This window comes from Urocitellus parryii, chromosome 14 (assembly GCF_045843805.1).
Source record: "Urocitellus parryii isolate mUroPar1 chromosome 14, mUroPar1.hap1, whole genome shotgun sequence".
Taxonomy (NCBI): domain Eukaryota; kingdom Metazoa; phylum Chordata; class Mammalia; order Rodentia; family Sciuridae; genus Urocitellus; species Urocitellus parryii.
In genome coordinates, this window is record NC_135544.1 from 28018496 (window position 1) to 28035547 (window position 17052).

At 36.6% G+C, this 17052-nt stretch overlaps 1 protein-coding gene across 25 annotated transcripts in view; it reads left to right on the plus strand.

Annotated features, from left to right (window-relative positions):
* The window catches only part of Sorbs2 (sorbin and SH3 domain containing 2), a 173439-nt gene that overhangs the window by 97851 nt on the left and 58536 nt on the right, over positions 1–17052 (plus strand). For 20 of the 25 annotated variants that reach the window (XM_026389435.2, XM_077792510.1, XM_077792512.1 and 17 more), the window contains 2 exons: positions 10754–10892; positions 14166–14338. In XM_026389435.2, the coding sequence (XP_026245220.2) occupies positions 10754–10892; positions 14166–14338 (312 nt within the window). Of the gene's footprint in view, positions 1–6975; positions 7444–10753; positions 10893–14165; positions 14339–14981; positions 15136–17052 lie in introns of those variants that run through there. The other 5 variants (XM_077792508.1, XM_077792509.1, XM_026389448.2 and 2 more) reach the window with 2 other exon arrangements.

The window sequence follows — 17052 nt, forward strand, 5'->3', positions numbered from 1 at the left end:
CTTCCAAGGTGATATTAACGTAGGACCTTCTGATTAGTTATTCTACCTTCTTGAGCCTCAGTTTTTCATCTATAAAATGGAGCTAATAATAGCATTCATCTCCTAGAGTTGCCATGAGGTTTAAGTAAAATAATACATATAGGAAGGTTGGCATAGTGCCTGCTACACAGTAATTCTTCAACATAAAGTAACCGTTATTATTTTGAAATGATGTCATTTTTACAAATTATGGGCCTGATTGGGGAAAAGAAATATATTATTTTTAAGACTACTTCATTTTTATACTGGTAAATAAGACTTTTCTTCATCAGACTTATAGTTTGTTTCAAGATAGAGTGTGTCCTAACAGTCAAAAAAGGAAGCATAAAGCTGTTGCAGTTTTAATTGTCTTATTTTTTATTCTGGTAAGAACAGGTACCATGAGATCTACCTTCTTAACAAATTTGAAGTGTTCTCTACAGTGTAGTCAACTACAGGCATAATGTCATACAGCAGATCTCTACAGTTCACTCATCATGCATAAATGAAACTCTGCACACATTGAAAGCAATTCAATTCAACCTCCCCACAGCCCCTGGCGAATACCACTGTCCTTTCTGCTTTCATGGGTTTGACTGTGTTAGATGCCTCGCATAAGGGGAATGAGGCAGTATTCATCCTTCTGTGACTAGTTTACTTCACTTACATAATGTCCTCCAGATTCACCCAGGTTATAACATATTGCAAGATTGCCTTTTTTTTTTAATGCAAAAGGATATTCCATTGTATGTATATGCTACATTTTCTTTATCAATTCATCTATTGATGAACATTTAATTCGTTTTCACATCATTACTATTGTAATATACATCATCTTTAACCCTCATTTTCCATTTAATGGTTTTTTACACAGGTGACCTTTCCATTTTAAATACTTACATTTCACATTCTTGCAAGAAATCTTAGTAAACATCAAGCACTATAAGCCATACTCTATAAATCAGTCGAATATGTGCTATTATAAAAAATTAGTTTCCCAAGAAATTAGAAGACTAAGGAACAAAAGCAATCTACACTAAGGACTGGAAAACAAATTTTAGTATTGAAGAAGTTTCATTTACATATGATTGTTATTATGAAAGTCTGACCGTTAGTGTAAATAAATGACTATAGGCTACTGTTAGAGGTTATGGCTAGAGGTTATGGTTTGTCAACTGCACATTTTAAAATTTACCTCCCACAAATTTATGTATAGAAAGACGAAAAAATGAGGCATGTTATCCTTCTGTTGCTGTGTGAACAAATATACCGTTGCTAAAATTGTCACACTGTTCTCAGTGTCAGATGTGTGAAAGCCTAAGCCAGAAGCTTTGAAAAGACAGCAAAAAGCTACACCTGGTCTTTGATGGCGTTTCTACGTGCTATGCTCTTTGCGTCTAAGGGATAAACTTGGCCCTTCTGTTATGAAACAACATAATCAATCATTTGCCAAAGCCTTCCACAGCAACTACTGCACATATGTTGGGGACACAAAGGGGAATTTATCTGTCAAGTAGATCAGAGAGAAAACTCATTTCTTTTGCTCCATGGGATCAATATGTAGAAATCAATATGCAGAGTAAGGAATAAGTGTCAGCTGTGTGGAAATGATAGAAAAAGTACAAACTACAGAGTATACTTCCTGGACCATCCCCATAAGTACCAGATCTGATCTTTGATGTATTCCATTAGTCTGGTCAACCAATGTTCTGTAACCACTTTGCTATGAGTTTACAAGATCTTTGACAATGTCATCATCGGATGTGTGTGTGTGTGTGTGTGTGTGTGTGTGTGTGTGTGTAAGAGAAAGACTGAATGTTAGAGAATATTTGGGATTGTTATCCCCATTTAAAAATCATAAGAATCTTGAAATCCTCTACATCTCCCAAATGGTGGGCAATCAGCAATCTGTATACGGGGAAAAATTGGGAGTTCATAACCCACTTGAATCAAACTGTGAAATATGATGTATTAAGAACTATGTAATGTTTTGAATGACCAACAATAAAAAAAAATAAATAAATTAAAAAAAAAAAAAGAAACAAGCCATGAAGAAAAAAAAAAAAATAAATAACAGTTATTACAACACACTGTGCCAAACACCTTTATTACATTATCTCATTTAATTTTTCACAAACTTTATGAGATGGGTTTTACTTATGCTCATATTTTACATATGAGGAAACTGAGGCCAAGGATGATGATACAACTTGACCAAGTCTACCTGACTGCAGATCCAAGGCCCCCAGGAGGCTCTCCCACCTGTTGTCAAAGTCAAACAATATGACTTACATCTTTTGCAATTTGTTAACCTCACAGACAAACAACAAACAAAAACCTGCTAAATCCCTTTGCTTGCTGTTGAATACGTGCCCCACATGTTCCTTGAGAAATGAGGCCTAGAAGCTCAGTGGCTAAAGATGTTAAAGGGAAAATGTCAATATCTTAGTCCCCAAGGCCCTGTCAAGCTAAAGAGAAAATATGGAACATAAAGCTGAAGAGAAAATATGTCCCTCTACATATACATTTGTGTATGTTTTTAATGGTTTTATTTCTAGAGTATTTAGATCTTTTGAAAATACTGAGAATTTGAAAGGTAGCTTTACTAAAATGAATTATTCAAAGTTCAGATGATTTTATTTACCAAAAAAAAATTATCATAAATTTATTTCATCTTAAGTCAAACAAAAAAATATTTAAGCTCTTCATTGGTCAAGAGGAAATTGTCAAACATGACTATTCTCTCAATTAAACATGAGATCAGCAAAGATGTAGAGTTTGGAAACACTATTGCTGGCATATGCTTTCAAAAAAAATCATGGACACAGTTGGGCGTGGTGGCACATGCCTGTAATCCCAGTGGCTTGGGAAGCTGAGGCAGGAGGATCGAGAGTTCAAAGCCAGTCTCAGCAATGTTGAGGTGCTAAGCAACTCAGTGAGACCCTGTCTCTAAACAAAATACAAAAATAAGGATGTGGATGTGGCTTAGTGGTTGAGCACCCATAAGTTCAATCCCCAGTACCTCCTGCAAAAAAATCATGTACACAAACTGTTCTTTTTTCCTCAGTCTCCAACATGGCTTGGCATGGCACTGGTCTTTATTTAAACTTTGGAAATTTTATTCAGTATGGACTTTTGTTTGCATTGATTTTTTCCCTAATATTGCATTCAAATAATGTTTATTTCAGTTACTGAGCTCTTATCTCTCAGTTAAATATTTGCCTCCAAATAAGTACTTCACTCACCACATCCTGCCACGCCATGCACTTTCTTCCTATCCCAGCTTCACACCAAGTCCACATCCATCTTCCCTCTTTCCACCTCCATCTTCTACATCTACAGAGTCAACAAACTGGTGGTTTGAGGGCTTATGACTACTGATATGCTGTGGTTGTCACTGAGTTAATTTCATTTTTAATGAAATTTTTAATTTTAATTTACTTTTTATTTTTAATGATATCACACATGACATGATGATTTTAGAGAGAAAGTGCTTTAGCTTGGGACATCTTTCAAGTCAAAGGACATTGGGCAGATCAGTCCTGCCTTTGGGGAATATGCTTTCTCCATTCTGTCCTGGTTCCCAGCATTCTCTGAGTTACCTAGTATCTGGCTTGATTTGCATAGTCCAGATGGCTTCCTGCTCCATGGCAGGCACTTGAGTTTGCTGTGCTTACCTCCAACTCACTGTGCTTTTTCCACTTCTGACATCTACCTTCCTCTGAGTTCCCTTGCTCTTCATTACTCAGGGAGCTCCAGACTTGATTTAGTCATCTTTCTCATCCACAGATTCTCCTTAACATTCTGGATTGAATTAAGTTGGACCAACAGGCTCAATGCTATTTTTAATAATCAGGTGAAATAGGGATGCCAAGCTTTGGGAAGTTTCCCTTTCTTTGTAAAGACCAGGCAGCAGCTAGCTGGCGTTTCTAGCTCCTCCCTCAATAATTTTAGCGAAAACAAAAAGCATCTCAAATTCATAAAAAGTTAGTGACCCTTGACCCATATTCAGACAGCTTAGCTTTACATAGTCTTGCAAAGGAGACATAAAACAGGGTGATTTTCTGCAGTCATCTCTGCCACTACATGCAAATAAAGTTGCTACTGCAGTGTAGTCCAGAGCAAGATAATACTTCTTCCTCCCTCCTTTTTTTTTTCACATTCATTTTCTTCTTTTCTCACATTTTCTGGGGAAATGTATATGAGATGGTTCGTTACCTCTACTCTTCTGTCCAGGGGCATTTCGTTAGTGTGGAGATTAAGGTCATGTAAAAGGATTCCAAGGTATTTCAAAACTTTACTTAATAAATGAATAGATAGCCTGGCACAGTGGCCCATAATCCCAGCAGCTTGGGAGGCTGAGGCAGAAAGATGGCAAGTTCAATGCCAGCCTCAGCAAAAATGAGGTGCTAAGCAATTCAGTGAGACCCTGTCTCTAAATAAAACAACATAAAATAGGGCTGAGGATGTGGCTCAATGGTTGAGTGTCCCTGAGTTCAATCCCCAGTCCCCCCCAAAAAGAAATAGTTGGGTGACCAACTATTGAATTTTACAGTTCTAGCTATAGAAACAAATGTAATATGATTCGTCAAGAAGCAAGTATTTCATGTTACCTTCAGACACACATGCACACACACATACACCCTACACATACATACATGCCCCACATACACATCTTAAGAGACTCAAAATTGTGACCATGTCAGGAGGTAGCAAGAAAAATAAAAAAGATGAAACAGTTCTCTTTTCTGTGTGTATTCTCTTTGGAAAAATGAATGAATAGATAAAGACCATTCCCAGATGCAATGCCATGACCCAGGTAATCATGGGAAGAATATGCCTTAGTTTTTGACATGTTTCACATCAAAGGACACGGAGAGTCAATCTCATGAGAGTTGAAGTCATTAATTTTTTCTAATTCTTAAGGGGACCAAAAACTCATTTAAGCAGATGACTCAACTTCTTTTTTATTGTTTAAAATATTTAACAGAATTTTCACTTAGTATACACAAATTTAAAGATCCATGGAATATTTTCATGATTATATGGAAACTAGTTTAGTGAAAGCACTTTACAGTAAGAAATTCCACTGACTCTATCCAAAGAGTGCTTCATATTGAATTTCATTCAGACTTGAATCAAAATTTGATGTATTAAATTATAATTATTATAGTTTCATAAAATTGTAGCTCTGTCCCAATAAAATCTACAATTATTATAAATGTTTTCTAATACAATGGATACACTCCCATTACCTTTTGAGTCTAGGTAATTCAGACTTAAAATCAATCAGTTCTAGAGATTTTAAAAATCATAAACAGTAAGAAAAAAATCATTTAAAATGTCTATGTTTAAACAACAACAATAACAAAGCTTATTAAATAAAAATAGAATATGGAAATCTGTTTTTTTATGCAGGGTTGGAATTTCTTAACTTCCTTGGATTAAGGATGTGCTTTAAAGAGTGCATGAGCCCCTGAGGATAGGGCTGAGGATGTGGCTCAATGGTTGAGTGTCCCTAAGTTCAATCCCCAGTAGCTCCCCAAAAAGAAATATTTGGGTGACCAACTATTGAATTTTACAGTTCTAGCTATAGAAACAAATGTAATATGATTCATGAAGAAGCAAGTATTTCTGTTTATACAGAACCTTATGTATGCATGAACTTTTACAATTTTCCTAAGAAAAGAATCAAGAGCTTTCTAAGGGATCTATGACCCAGAGAGAAATTTTTATATGGTGCATTTTAAGTATTCAATTAAAAGCCTGAGGCAAAAAAAAATAATTATGACTTTTATGAGGTCCTCAACCTATATGACATCAGCTCCTATGAAAATTATGGCTGGCCAAGGACACCAAATGGTACCACTTAAATCTTTACTAGGCAATATTGCTAAGTTTATACAATTCTTTTTAATCCACGTCCCTCCTTGATGATAATATCCCATAATGCTTTTAGCCATCTTATACCTGGCAGTGTCTCAAATACCCCCAAGATCCTGTATTCTGCAAGGAGGGGAGACTAAAAGGGAAAAGTTGCTTTGAAGTTTCATTCATTCACGGAGTTTTATGATTATCATTATATTTAATACGTGTGGTCAGACACCATCAAAATTATGAGATGAATGCAAAAATGTTTAATGGACCATCTTCTCCCTTCCTGCTGCAGACAATCCCTCCAACATATATGCATATTATAAATAGCTTTGATGATCTTAAACCTTTTATTTCTCCTTCCGTTTCTTTCTCCTTTTCCTGAGATTTAACATTAGCTCTAACCAAGGACGGTGCCTTCTAACCATTCCCACTGGCTGGTTTTTCTTTTCACTTCACTTTCACACATAAGAACTTCTATTTGCACTGCTATTTTAAAGTTCAGTTGTTTTTTTCATGTTTCAGTGAAATCAACAGACTCAACGAGTGGAAAGGAAACAAATCCCCTTTCCACTTAGTTGTTTTTTAGTTTGATCAGTATTTAAATCCATAAGCCAGGAAAAAAAAAATGAGGCAAACTGATTTATAGTTTGGGGACATTATGGCCATGGAGAGGCCACAGGAAGAGCTATGCTACAAGGCTTCTCTTGTGAAGGTCAAACTAATGCTGCCCAGCCATGGACAATCTGATAATCATTTTGCTGTCACCAGGACAAAAAGCTCAAACTTTTGAGGGAGAAATCTCTTATGTCAACACTCACAGCCCCTACTACCCAAACTTAGTTTGCAGTGTCGTGTGAAAACTAGTCTTGTTTCCAAAAAACACTGCCTGGCTTCGTTTTCTTCATGTTTCCATGTTTTCTCTGTACTGTGTGGTTGACACCTAATCCATCTGAGTGTATTTTCTTAAAGTGCTTGCAAATAAAACCAAATGCTTTGCCTTCTCCGCCCCATTGCCAAACAGAGATGTTTTTGTTCATTGGATAATTCATATCTGTTCTTATTATTTTTCCTCAAACTCAGCGTGGAAATCAGCACTTAGCTGCCAGTGTGTTGGAGGTAAATGCTTCACAGACACACAGACAAACCACATCAGAAGCTGCTTCTTCGTGCCCTTTTCCTGCGATTCCTTTTAACCAAAAAGGAGTCACTTTTGCAGCAGATAGAGGCTCCAGCCCAGCACAGCCACCTGATGATCTGGGGCCTCCGTGCCTGCCAAAGCCCCAGAGCCTGTCACATTGTTCCTATAAACACCCTCTCCTAGCTCCCGAAAGCCTTGTCCACAGCCAGGACCCAGGCTCTCTCAGGACAGACTCCTCCCTGGGCGAGCACTCCTCCCGCTCTGAGAGCGAGTCCTCCGCATCCATTCTAGCTGAGCTGCAGATGGGTAACCCTGACACCACTGACTGTTCTGAGACACCTTCCCCAACCTGGGGTCAGAGGTCTGCTGTGACAGATGGCACCACCTTAACCACCCCTGCCACCACTCATGTAATTATTCTTCCTTCCTTCGCCTCCACCGTTTTTTACAAAGACTGATTTCTTGTCTGCCATCTTGTGATGCAGCTGAACATTTTTTTTTTTCACATAGGTGTTGATGAGTAAACCAATTCTATACCATCTGCCAGGGAGATGCACTACAATCATCCTCATTAAGATTACTTCGAGCTATAAAATTTACTTATATTTTCTTTACTTAATTTAGAGTTATTTATGATTGCTTCAAAATGGTTTGCTTATGGCTTAGTATATGGTTATGGCTGGTGAGTTGTACAGTGATTTTCCTTAATATGAGTTATCTCAGAAAGTTAAATAAGTATGCTGTTATAATTAGAATGTAGAAAAAGTCTAAAATGTTTCAAAAATTTTAATCCAATGTTAATACCTGGTAGATAACATTTTTCCTCACTGACTCATATTAATGGTCCTATGTAAATAGTTTAATATCTTTGTTTCTCACAGAAGTGCTTACTGACTGAGTGGTGCTAATTCTTCTTACTTGCCTTTTACTAAAAAACTACATCTTTTGAACCCTTTTGCCTCACAGGAGAGGATGATGTAAATAATCTTAATTAACATTACAGAAATTTAGCCCTGTGATTGTTGTGGAATTATTTTTCCTGAGCCACTCCAGTACAGAAATGTATGACTACATTATTTATATTTGCCTTCCATCTATAAATATTTTTTCTACATGCTATGTCATTGAAAAGTGTCCATATGCCAAGCAGTTCCTAATAAATTATTAACGAATGCCTAAAATGCTTCAAAATGTCATGGCACAAATTTTCAATTGCATATAATGTAGAATTAATGGTTTCCATTTCAAAGGCACATCACTTTTAGGCAGAAAATAAATAAATAAATAAATGGGGATTTATTTTCCTAAAATAAATGTTACAATGAAGTTCCAAATGAGCACTGTCATAAACAAAATTTTATTCATGTTACATACTTTCTATATTCTATCCAGGACATTAAATCTGCAACATTCATGCATAGAGAAATGTTTTAGGAAGCCATATATTTTTTAAGACTCTGCAATTACAGAAAATGAATCCCATCCATCTTTTTTTGGATCGGTTTTGGTAGTCACCCAATGAAGGTGTTTAAAACATATTATAGGTCTTACTCCACTAAACGTCCCTCCCTGCCACAGCAGGGGACCAGCCTGTGTTATCAGGTGCTTGTCAGGTATGGCTGCCTATGTCCTGCCAGAGCATATCAATTCATGCACTGATCTCTTCAGTTGTCTGTTTTTGAGACTCTCTGGGATCTTCAGTTATGCAGATGGTCTTGTGTACACAGTCAGGGGGCACGGCAACTGAAATGGATTCCAGTTATCAGTTTATTGCTCATAGGTTCTTCGTGAGATGTTTCTCCTCATCATTAATTATAGTCACTATAGTATTTTTGAAAATTCTAATAGTGTTATTTAATTACTAAAATCTTGATTGGTTTAACACAATAAAAAAGAGTAAATCTACGTTCAGTGTTCATTTATAATCCCTGAATATTATCGAAACCATCAAAATAGGATTCAGTTTCTTAAGTTTCGTAACATACAGGTTGAGTATTCCTAACCCAAAACTCCAAAATCCAAAATGCTTCAAAATCTGAAAAAATTTGAGCACTGACATGGCATGGTAAAGTGGAAAAATTCTACACCTGACTCCATGTGAAAGGACAGTCAAAATGCAGGTGCACTAAAATTATTATTTAAAATTACTTTCAGCATATGTGTATAAGGCATGAATGAAATAAAAATGAATTGCATGTTGAGCCTTGGGTTCCATCCCTGAGGTATGTAATTATGTATATATAAGTATTCCAAAATCCATCTGGTCCCAAGCATTTGGATAATGGATACTCAACCCACTGCAACCTACTGATTTTTAAATAAAAATTAATCTCCTACTTTTAACATTAATTATAGCACATTAGAGCAATAGCATTAAGATTATATTTATAAAGATCCACGAGACTTGATTTGAGCAAGTAATCAAAAACATCCTCAGATCACTCCCCAGGGATACTTAAAGGCTCTGAAACATTTGATCAGATCTGTGCCTCACATTGAATGTCCAGGTCTCTCCAGGTAGAAGGTACTCAAAAATGATTGGTTATGATAGGAAAGCAATTTTCCTAACATCTAAAAAAAGTATTTTAAAAGTGCAATCCTTATAATGAAATGTTTATTGATTTTAGTATCTATGTGTTATGGCTATGAGGTAATAAAATCAGATTTATTCTAGGTCATTTGAAAACATAACCTATTTTAAAGTGAAATTATGGAACTATGTAATTATTTGTCTATGTTTCAAGCCTGTATAATAGAAGTTTATTTTGTTTTAAAATAAGTAGGAAAATCTCGCAAATTATGGGTCTTTATGTACATAAGCGTGTTTGTGTGTATTCAGCTATAAGACAATTTTAACTGAAAGTTCTTACTAATGTTTTGTCTTATTTGCATGCAGTACATAATCTCCATAATACTCATCGCTGTGCTGTGAATTGTTATTCCTGAGCTTAACTTGTGAAAACTAAGCTGATTCAGTTCAATTAGAATATGTATCTATTGAATGTCTACTATATGGTTAGCACCAGGTTGTATGTTATAAAAACTTCAAAAAGAAGCCTATCTATGATCATCTTCAACAAGAATCTTGAGATACCTTTGGGACTACAAAACATTCATATATAAATTAATTGAAATAAATTGTTAATAAATGATGAAGTTTGAAGTAGGGAAAAGTGAGTATTTTAACGTGTCTTTCTGATGCCTTACTAGGTATGTGACTCTTCTAGAAAAGGTTGTTCCTTAGATTATTCACTTTGTTTTGGAAACCTTTATTCACTAGAGGATATTCCTAAATCTGAGAACCAATCCCTTCCCTTATGTCAGAGCATTCATTTCAAATCCTGCATGTGAAATTTAAGTCACAACTACTTAAGTCATGATTTTTAGGAGCACATGCACCCTCCAAGTTTATGTAGCGGTGACTCCTGTTGATACCACTAGGCACTTCTGTGAACAGAGTGTCTAACTGCTTCCATCCTTTCTAGCCACCTTCTGTGCCCTCTGATATAGAGGAGAGTGACTTTCAGAAATAAAATGGAGAGAGAGAGAGAGAGAGACTGAAAAAAAATGTGCCCTGCCCCTATGACATCAGTTTTTGAAATAAATCAGAACTTGGCAGTTGATTACTGTCATGCAGTTGGAAGCCTTTCCTTGTCAAGTAAAGGAGGGATGTTTACAGGAACTGTTTGCTATAACAGGATGCCTCTGCCCTTTCCTCAGAGCCAGATAACAGTGAATGGCAACTCTGGAGGAGCTGTGAGTCCAATGAGTTACTATCAACGGCCGTTCTCCCCCTCGGCGTATTCTCTCCCAGCCTCGCTCAACTCAAGCATGATCATGCAGCATGGCAGATCCCTTGGTAAGTGATGTGAGCACCATGAGTCCCGCAGCTATTTCAATATTAGTACAAAGCACACACGAGAAAAACAGAAGGCATCAAAGTGAGGCAGGATGTTTCAACACTCCACTCTTTAATGACCTGTCCTAGGAGGAACCAGGGCAGAGGTTTCAACATCAGACAAAACAGATACCCAGCTCTTCCAAGACCATGATCCCATCTACCTCTGAGCCTGGAAAAAGGCTATTTGATATTTGAGGTGGCAGGTAGAAAGGAAAAGATACAGTTAGGGAGAGGAGAGTCTACACTCCTCAGGGAACATTAATGTAGTACTTTTCCATGAGGCAGATTTTACCTTTGTGGAAGAACTTTTGCTGTAGAATGTTCTTTTTGGTTTATATATTTAAGGAAGAATGGTTTAACAGTCAAAACACTGTGACAAAGGAACAGGCTGTCTCACAAAGTAATAAAACAATAAAGTACTGGTTCACACGGTAATAAACTACCATGCAGACCAAGACCGGAAGGTCATCAGTTTGGGATGGGGTAGTAGGAAGCTAAACAAGGGAAACTTCAGAGGTCTCTTAAATGATGATTCCATAATTTTATAGAGAAACAGTTCTTAACCCTTTGGGGATTAAGGATCAGATGAAAAATATAGCTCTCCTCCAGGAAAAAGAAAACATAAAAATATTTAAGCATATAATTTGGTGGGCCTCATAAATTCTTTAAACCTCCCGAAAAAAAAAGATGCTATGCCATAAAAAGAAAAATCTTATATAAAATATATTAGCATGGTTTAGAAAAGAATGTAATAAATACTTCTAAAACCCCCAAACATTAAAAAACATACCAAATTGAACCACTATATGAATTCAGGCTGAAAAAGCTTCTGTGATGTTGAGAAATGAGAAAGCTTCCAGGAGAGCAAGAAGCAGAGAAGAAGCTGAGGAGAGCATGCCCACATATGCCTCTCAGGAAAGGAAAAAAGGAGAGGACACATCCTCTGGCCACTGCAAATCAGCAACAGAGAAAAAGTGACCAGAATACAGGACTTTGCTATTCCCTGGTTGACAACAGGCAGCACCCCACCTTCCCAATAGTGACTCCATACTGAAAGATCATGATAATCCCTAGTTTACTAAAGAATATGTTATGGCAATATCCAGGCTGTACATGGTGGAACTCAGCTTCCATGGTCAACAAATTTTTTGTAAGGCTTCAAATGCAGCTGTGGGACTCATTAAAGACTCATACTTGTGCCTTCTTTAATGCTACCCCTGGGGATCATCTGTGCATCTTATAATGATGTCCTTTTAGAGTACAAGAAAGTAGAACTTCCCTGTGCCAAAAATTTTTCCTTTAACCACCAGCCCATATTTAGTATTATAACAGAAATCCATTATATTCAGATTTTTGTAATGGAACTATATAGAATCACACATATAAAGTAAAACTTTACAAATTGTTCTGGATATCCACAACACTTTCCCAAATACTTATTATCAAAGTGTGACTCTTTATCCAATTGCTTGTCCTAATGAACACAGTTTTATCCCTCCTACCAGCACCATTACGTCAAACAAAAAAATTATAAATATTCAAATAGAGAGAGGCTTTGATTTTAGACCTTATCAATGAGCAGATTTTACATATTAACTATACTACAAGGGAAGAATTTTCTCTTATAAACATCAAACAAATTCTAATTGGCCAATGCTGTGATAGTAGAAGAATTTTACAAGAATTTATACGTTTACTCTTTATAGTTAGTTGGGGACAAGGGATTGCAAAGATAAGAGTTAAGTGGACCATATAAAAGAATAATAAAATGAAGAACTAACTTCCATTGCATAAGCTACAGTCTATAACCTAAAGAAACATAGGTAAAGACAGAGTTGATTCCATGTGCTTAGGTTAGGACTTTGAACGTACTAACTTTTCGAAAAACATTCATTGATGATTAAAATACTAGGATTATGCTCTCAAGTCCTTTTTGGAATTTGAAAAGATATTTATTTCATATTCGTTGGTACATAAAGCAGTTTTATTCCTAGCTTTATCCATTCTTTTAAAATATATACTAAAAATGCTTTTCTGTTGCAAACTAAATTGAAAATATTCATAATAATAATAATAGCTATAAATGTTAGACCTTAACTCCAATTTCCCTTATAAAGATGAGTTGAATTTTTTAAAATGTTCACTTATGATGTTCATACAATTTTTCATGAAAAACACATGTATTTATAATATTTGTGTATGTATATGTGTGTGTACATATATATGTACATCTACCCCCACACATGTACATCTGAGTGATATCAATGAATTCTATCCAGAAACATAGGGCTCTTCTGTTTCCACATAAAAGAACTTTCTGAGTGACAGAACTACCAACCTATGGCATAAACAGTATAAAGAAAGTAACATTCTTAGTCACCAAAATTTTGAAACTAATTGATAAAAGACAGGATGTCTTATTGCTAATTTTGCCAGATGAATGGCAGTAGGTATTTTCAAACTCAGCATACGTGGAAAATATAATACTTGGGTGTCCCCTTGGTTGCTTCTGAAAGTACACTAGAAGTTGATAAAGATAACAGGAAGATAGGATCTTGACAAGCTTCCTCTAATTGATATCCTCAATACCATTGCTATCTTCAAATGGTAAAACGTTATGGTTTGGGCCTTTTATAGCCATTGGCTATTTAAACCCAACTCAATTTATACTAATCATTTTAAAGATTTCTTGTTTTTGTTGTTTTTGTTTTTACCCATAACCTTTAACATTCATGCCTGTTTGGATGTAAAAATTTTTAAAGTGATTTTTTTGTTCACTTGGTTTTTTTATGAAGTCACTGTCATTGGTGGTCAGTGGTATCACAAGAATAACATTGGTATGAATTGTGACTTGAGGGAAATTACTGAATTCATCTCAGCTTCTGCCCCCTCATCAGAACTGATTGTTGTCTCCCTCCCAAGATAGTCCCTCATGATTACTGGAAGGGAAGACGAGGTCGAACATGTCGTGTTCACTTAACAGTGGCTGTCAAACAGCCATTCAACAAATGTCATAAATGTTGAGGTCTTCTATGTTAGAGCCTGTTCACGGCACATCTACACTATATCCTCTATACCACAAGCTGCTCAAAAACAAAGTCAATGAATTAAAAGACAGAGCCATGGAAATATGATCTCTATGTTACAATTGGCACAGAAGTACAAGAGGCACTATTAATTTTGAGTCTTTTTGCATCCAATATATTATATTTCACCAAATTTTCTGCACAGATTCTGCAGAGACCTATTCCCAGCATGCACAGTCTCTGGACGGTACCACCAGCAGCTCAATCCCCCTGTACAGATCCTCAGAGGAAGAGAAGAGAGTGACAGTCATCAAAGCTCCACATTACCCGGGGATTGGGCCAGTGGATGAATCCGGAATCCCCACAGCAATTAGAACGGTAGGAAATGCCAGCGTGTGCGTCTGCCTGGGTCTATGCACAGCCTCTACAAAGGATGGATTGTGCGTGGCTTTGTGCATTCCTAGGGTCTTATATAATGAGGATTGCCCTCTGTGCCATTGAGTTCTCATGAATATTATGCTGTGTGGCAGAGAAAGAGAACTGTCCATTGAAGAAAATTACGCAACCTGTTTTTCCATTTGAATTAAGAGTCATGAAAATTGTGATTTTTTAAATTAAATGATAAAACTTTTTTAAAGAAAATAAGAATAGATAGAGCCATAGAGAAAAAAGAGAAGGAACAAGAAAAAAAAAAAGCAAATTCTTTGGCTGCCTTGAATTCCCACATGCATTGCAAATAAACCAGTGATTTTGTTTCTTGAAATGGATGTGTGTTAACACCAGGAGATGCAGAGCTGTGAATTGGGAGCTGGGAGGTGAGATGATTGGAGTGAAGGGAGCTAATGTTATGGAAAGGGAAAAGTGTCTAAAGAAAAATACACATCTGAGTGTCCCCTGTCAACTGAGCCTGCTGGGCGCTCTCTGGGGATGATAAGTGAAAGTGTTGGGAATTTTTTTTTTTTTTTTAAGTCTTTAAACTCTGCCAAAGCATTGCTCAGTGTGTCGGGGGCAGCCCCTTCTGGCAAAGCTCAGCAGCAGCAGAGGCAGCTATTGAGAGCCAGGGCAGGCAGCTGCGTGCTGACCAGGTCCACTTGAAGAGGAGGCTTGTGCTTGCCGGGGAGAAGGGGAGAAGGAGGACTGGGGACACCAGGATGAGAGCCACAGCATCTTTGCAGGTGAAATTGGGGGGAGGTGTGAGAAAGGAGCTCCCCCAGAGGCACACAGTTTGCTGGCCAAGCCCACATAAAGGGCTGGGTGTTGCCAAGAGCTGCTTCCCTGGAATGCAAACCTGGGGAGCCAAAGACAATCATGGGTAGAGGGAAAGAATGGGAAAGAGATCAGGAAGAATCAGTGGTAAGACTGAAGCATTCCAAAAAAGCTAAAGTGTGGGGCTTTTCTTCTCTTTTTGAACCTGCATTTATTATATGAGGAGTCCATATACAGAGAAAAGAGTTAAAATTGATTGATATAAGCATCCGTGTTTTAATTGAAGTTAAAAAAAATCAGTACAGCAGGAACTGGGGCTTTTGACTCATTAGATTGCTAGAATGTTGAATGGGGTGAATTGTGAAGTCCTAAAATTCTGTGTTGAAACTGATGATTGTCATAGTGAAATAACAGAAAAAGTTCAGGGATTGTGACTAATATTTTCAGTCTTACAATGATTACATGTTTCCAATGGTGGTGTTTGGTCATTTGTGTCCTTTTTTAGGCTTTCTGACTCCAAATTGTTAAATTTGATTTTTTTTTCCACCTAATAATGTAAGGATACCAAGTCAGACAGGGATGGTGTCGTTAGTTTTGTCTAATTGATCCTTGAGGAACAGTATATAAACATACTAAGAGATCTTTGCTTTCTAATGTAATTATAAAGTTGGACTCAAAAGCTTTTATCTGAAACCTCTGGGTAGATTTTTTAAGTCAGTACATGATATGTAATAATGGGCATGCAAACTTGATCCATTATTTAATCCATAAGACATGATTTTTAACTGGCAAGGTCTTGCTTTGTTTGTATTTTAAAGGTAAAAACTGATGGTTAATGAAAACCAGGTAATCTTAAAATTTATGTTTTATTTTTCAACAATAAATCAAAAGCATGCTTAGTTATAAGCAAGTACATACACTAGACATGTGATGCTCATTTGCCTTCTAAAAATAGAGAATAAAACATAAGCAACCCAGAAATTCCTTATAAGGAACCGTAATTTTATGTACAATCATTCTCTCCTTAGACCTTTAAAACTTTACCAAGAAGGACCAGGTCTATGAAGACTTCTCTTACTCATGTTTACTATTTTGCAGCCTACAGAGCACATCCCCAAGTATAGCTGTGTTTATAAATGTTGAGTCAGGCCATCTCTGAGCCACAGCAGGCCAAGAATCTCCAAGGGTATTTTCCTTTCTCAGCTGTGTAGAAAGGAATGATTATAAGACTCAAATTACTTCATATTAAATTTCTGCCCAGTGTATACACCAAAGGCAGTACTAACTGAATGCACCATGTCGTAGTATCGGCTCAGATGACCAACATATACCAAGGCAACAGGATTTTATTAAATGGGCCAGACGCTCCAGAAAGCCTAGAATCAATACCCACTACTTTTGAGTTACTTTAATGAAGGGAAGGAGCTTTCTAGATTGACCACTCTCCTGCGCCCTGGGATGTCTCTGTCAGCCTTTTACTGCCATTCTCAAAAACAACAACAAAAATCACTAGGGCTCAGACCCCATGAGATCGTGTAATTAAGCCCAGCTAGTTAAGAGACATGCAAAGTTTTCTTCCTTTTAATTCAAATATAACACTTGTTTGACCATTTCTTGGAACTGGAAAGTTGCAAAACTTAGAACAGAATTACTGTAAACTGGTATGTAGAAAATATGTCTGTTTTCTTTTTGGGAATCTCTGCATGTTAATTCATTGTGAAACTCTGATGTTTCATAAACTGTAGGAGTAGAAAAATTGAAATCTATTCAGTCAAGGTTATAGATGACGACAACACAATGAAGTCTTGGTAATTACTGTTTGTGCAAAATGTTTTTGAAGGACACATCTAAAAGTAAATTTCCTCAGATTTGAGTAGACATCTACT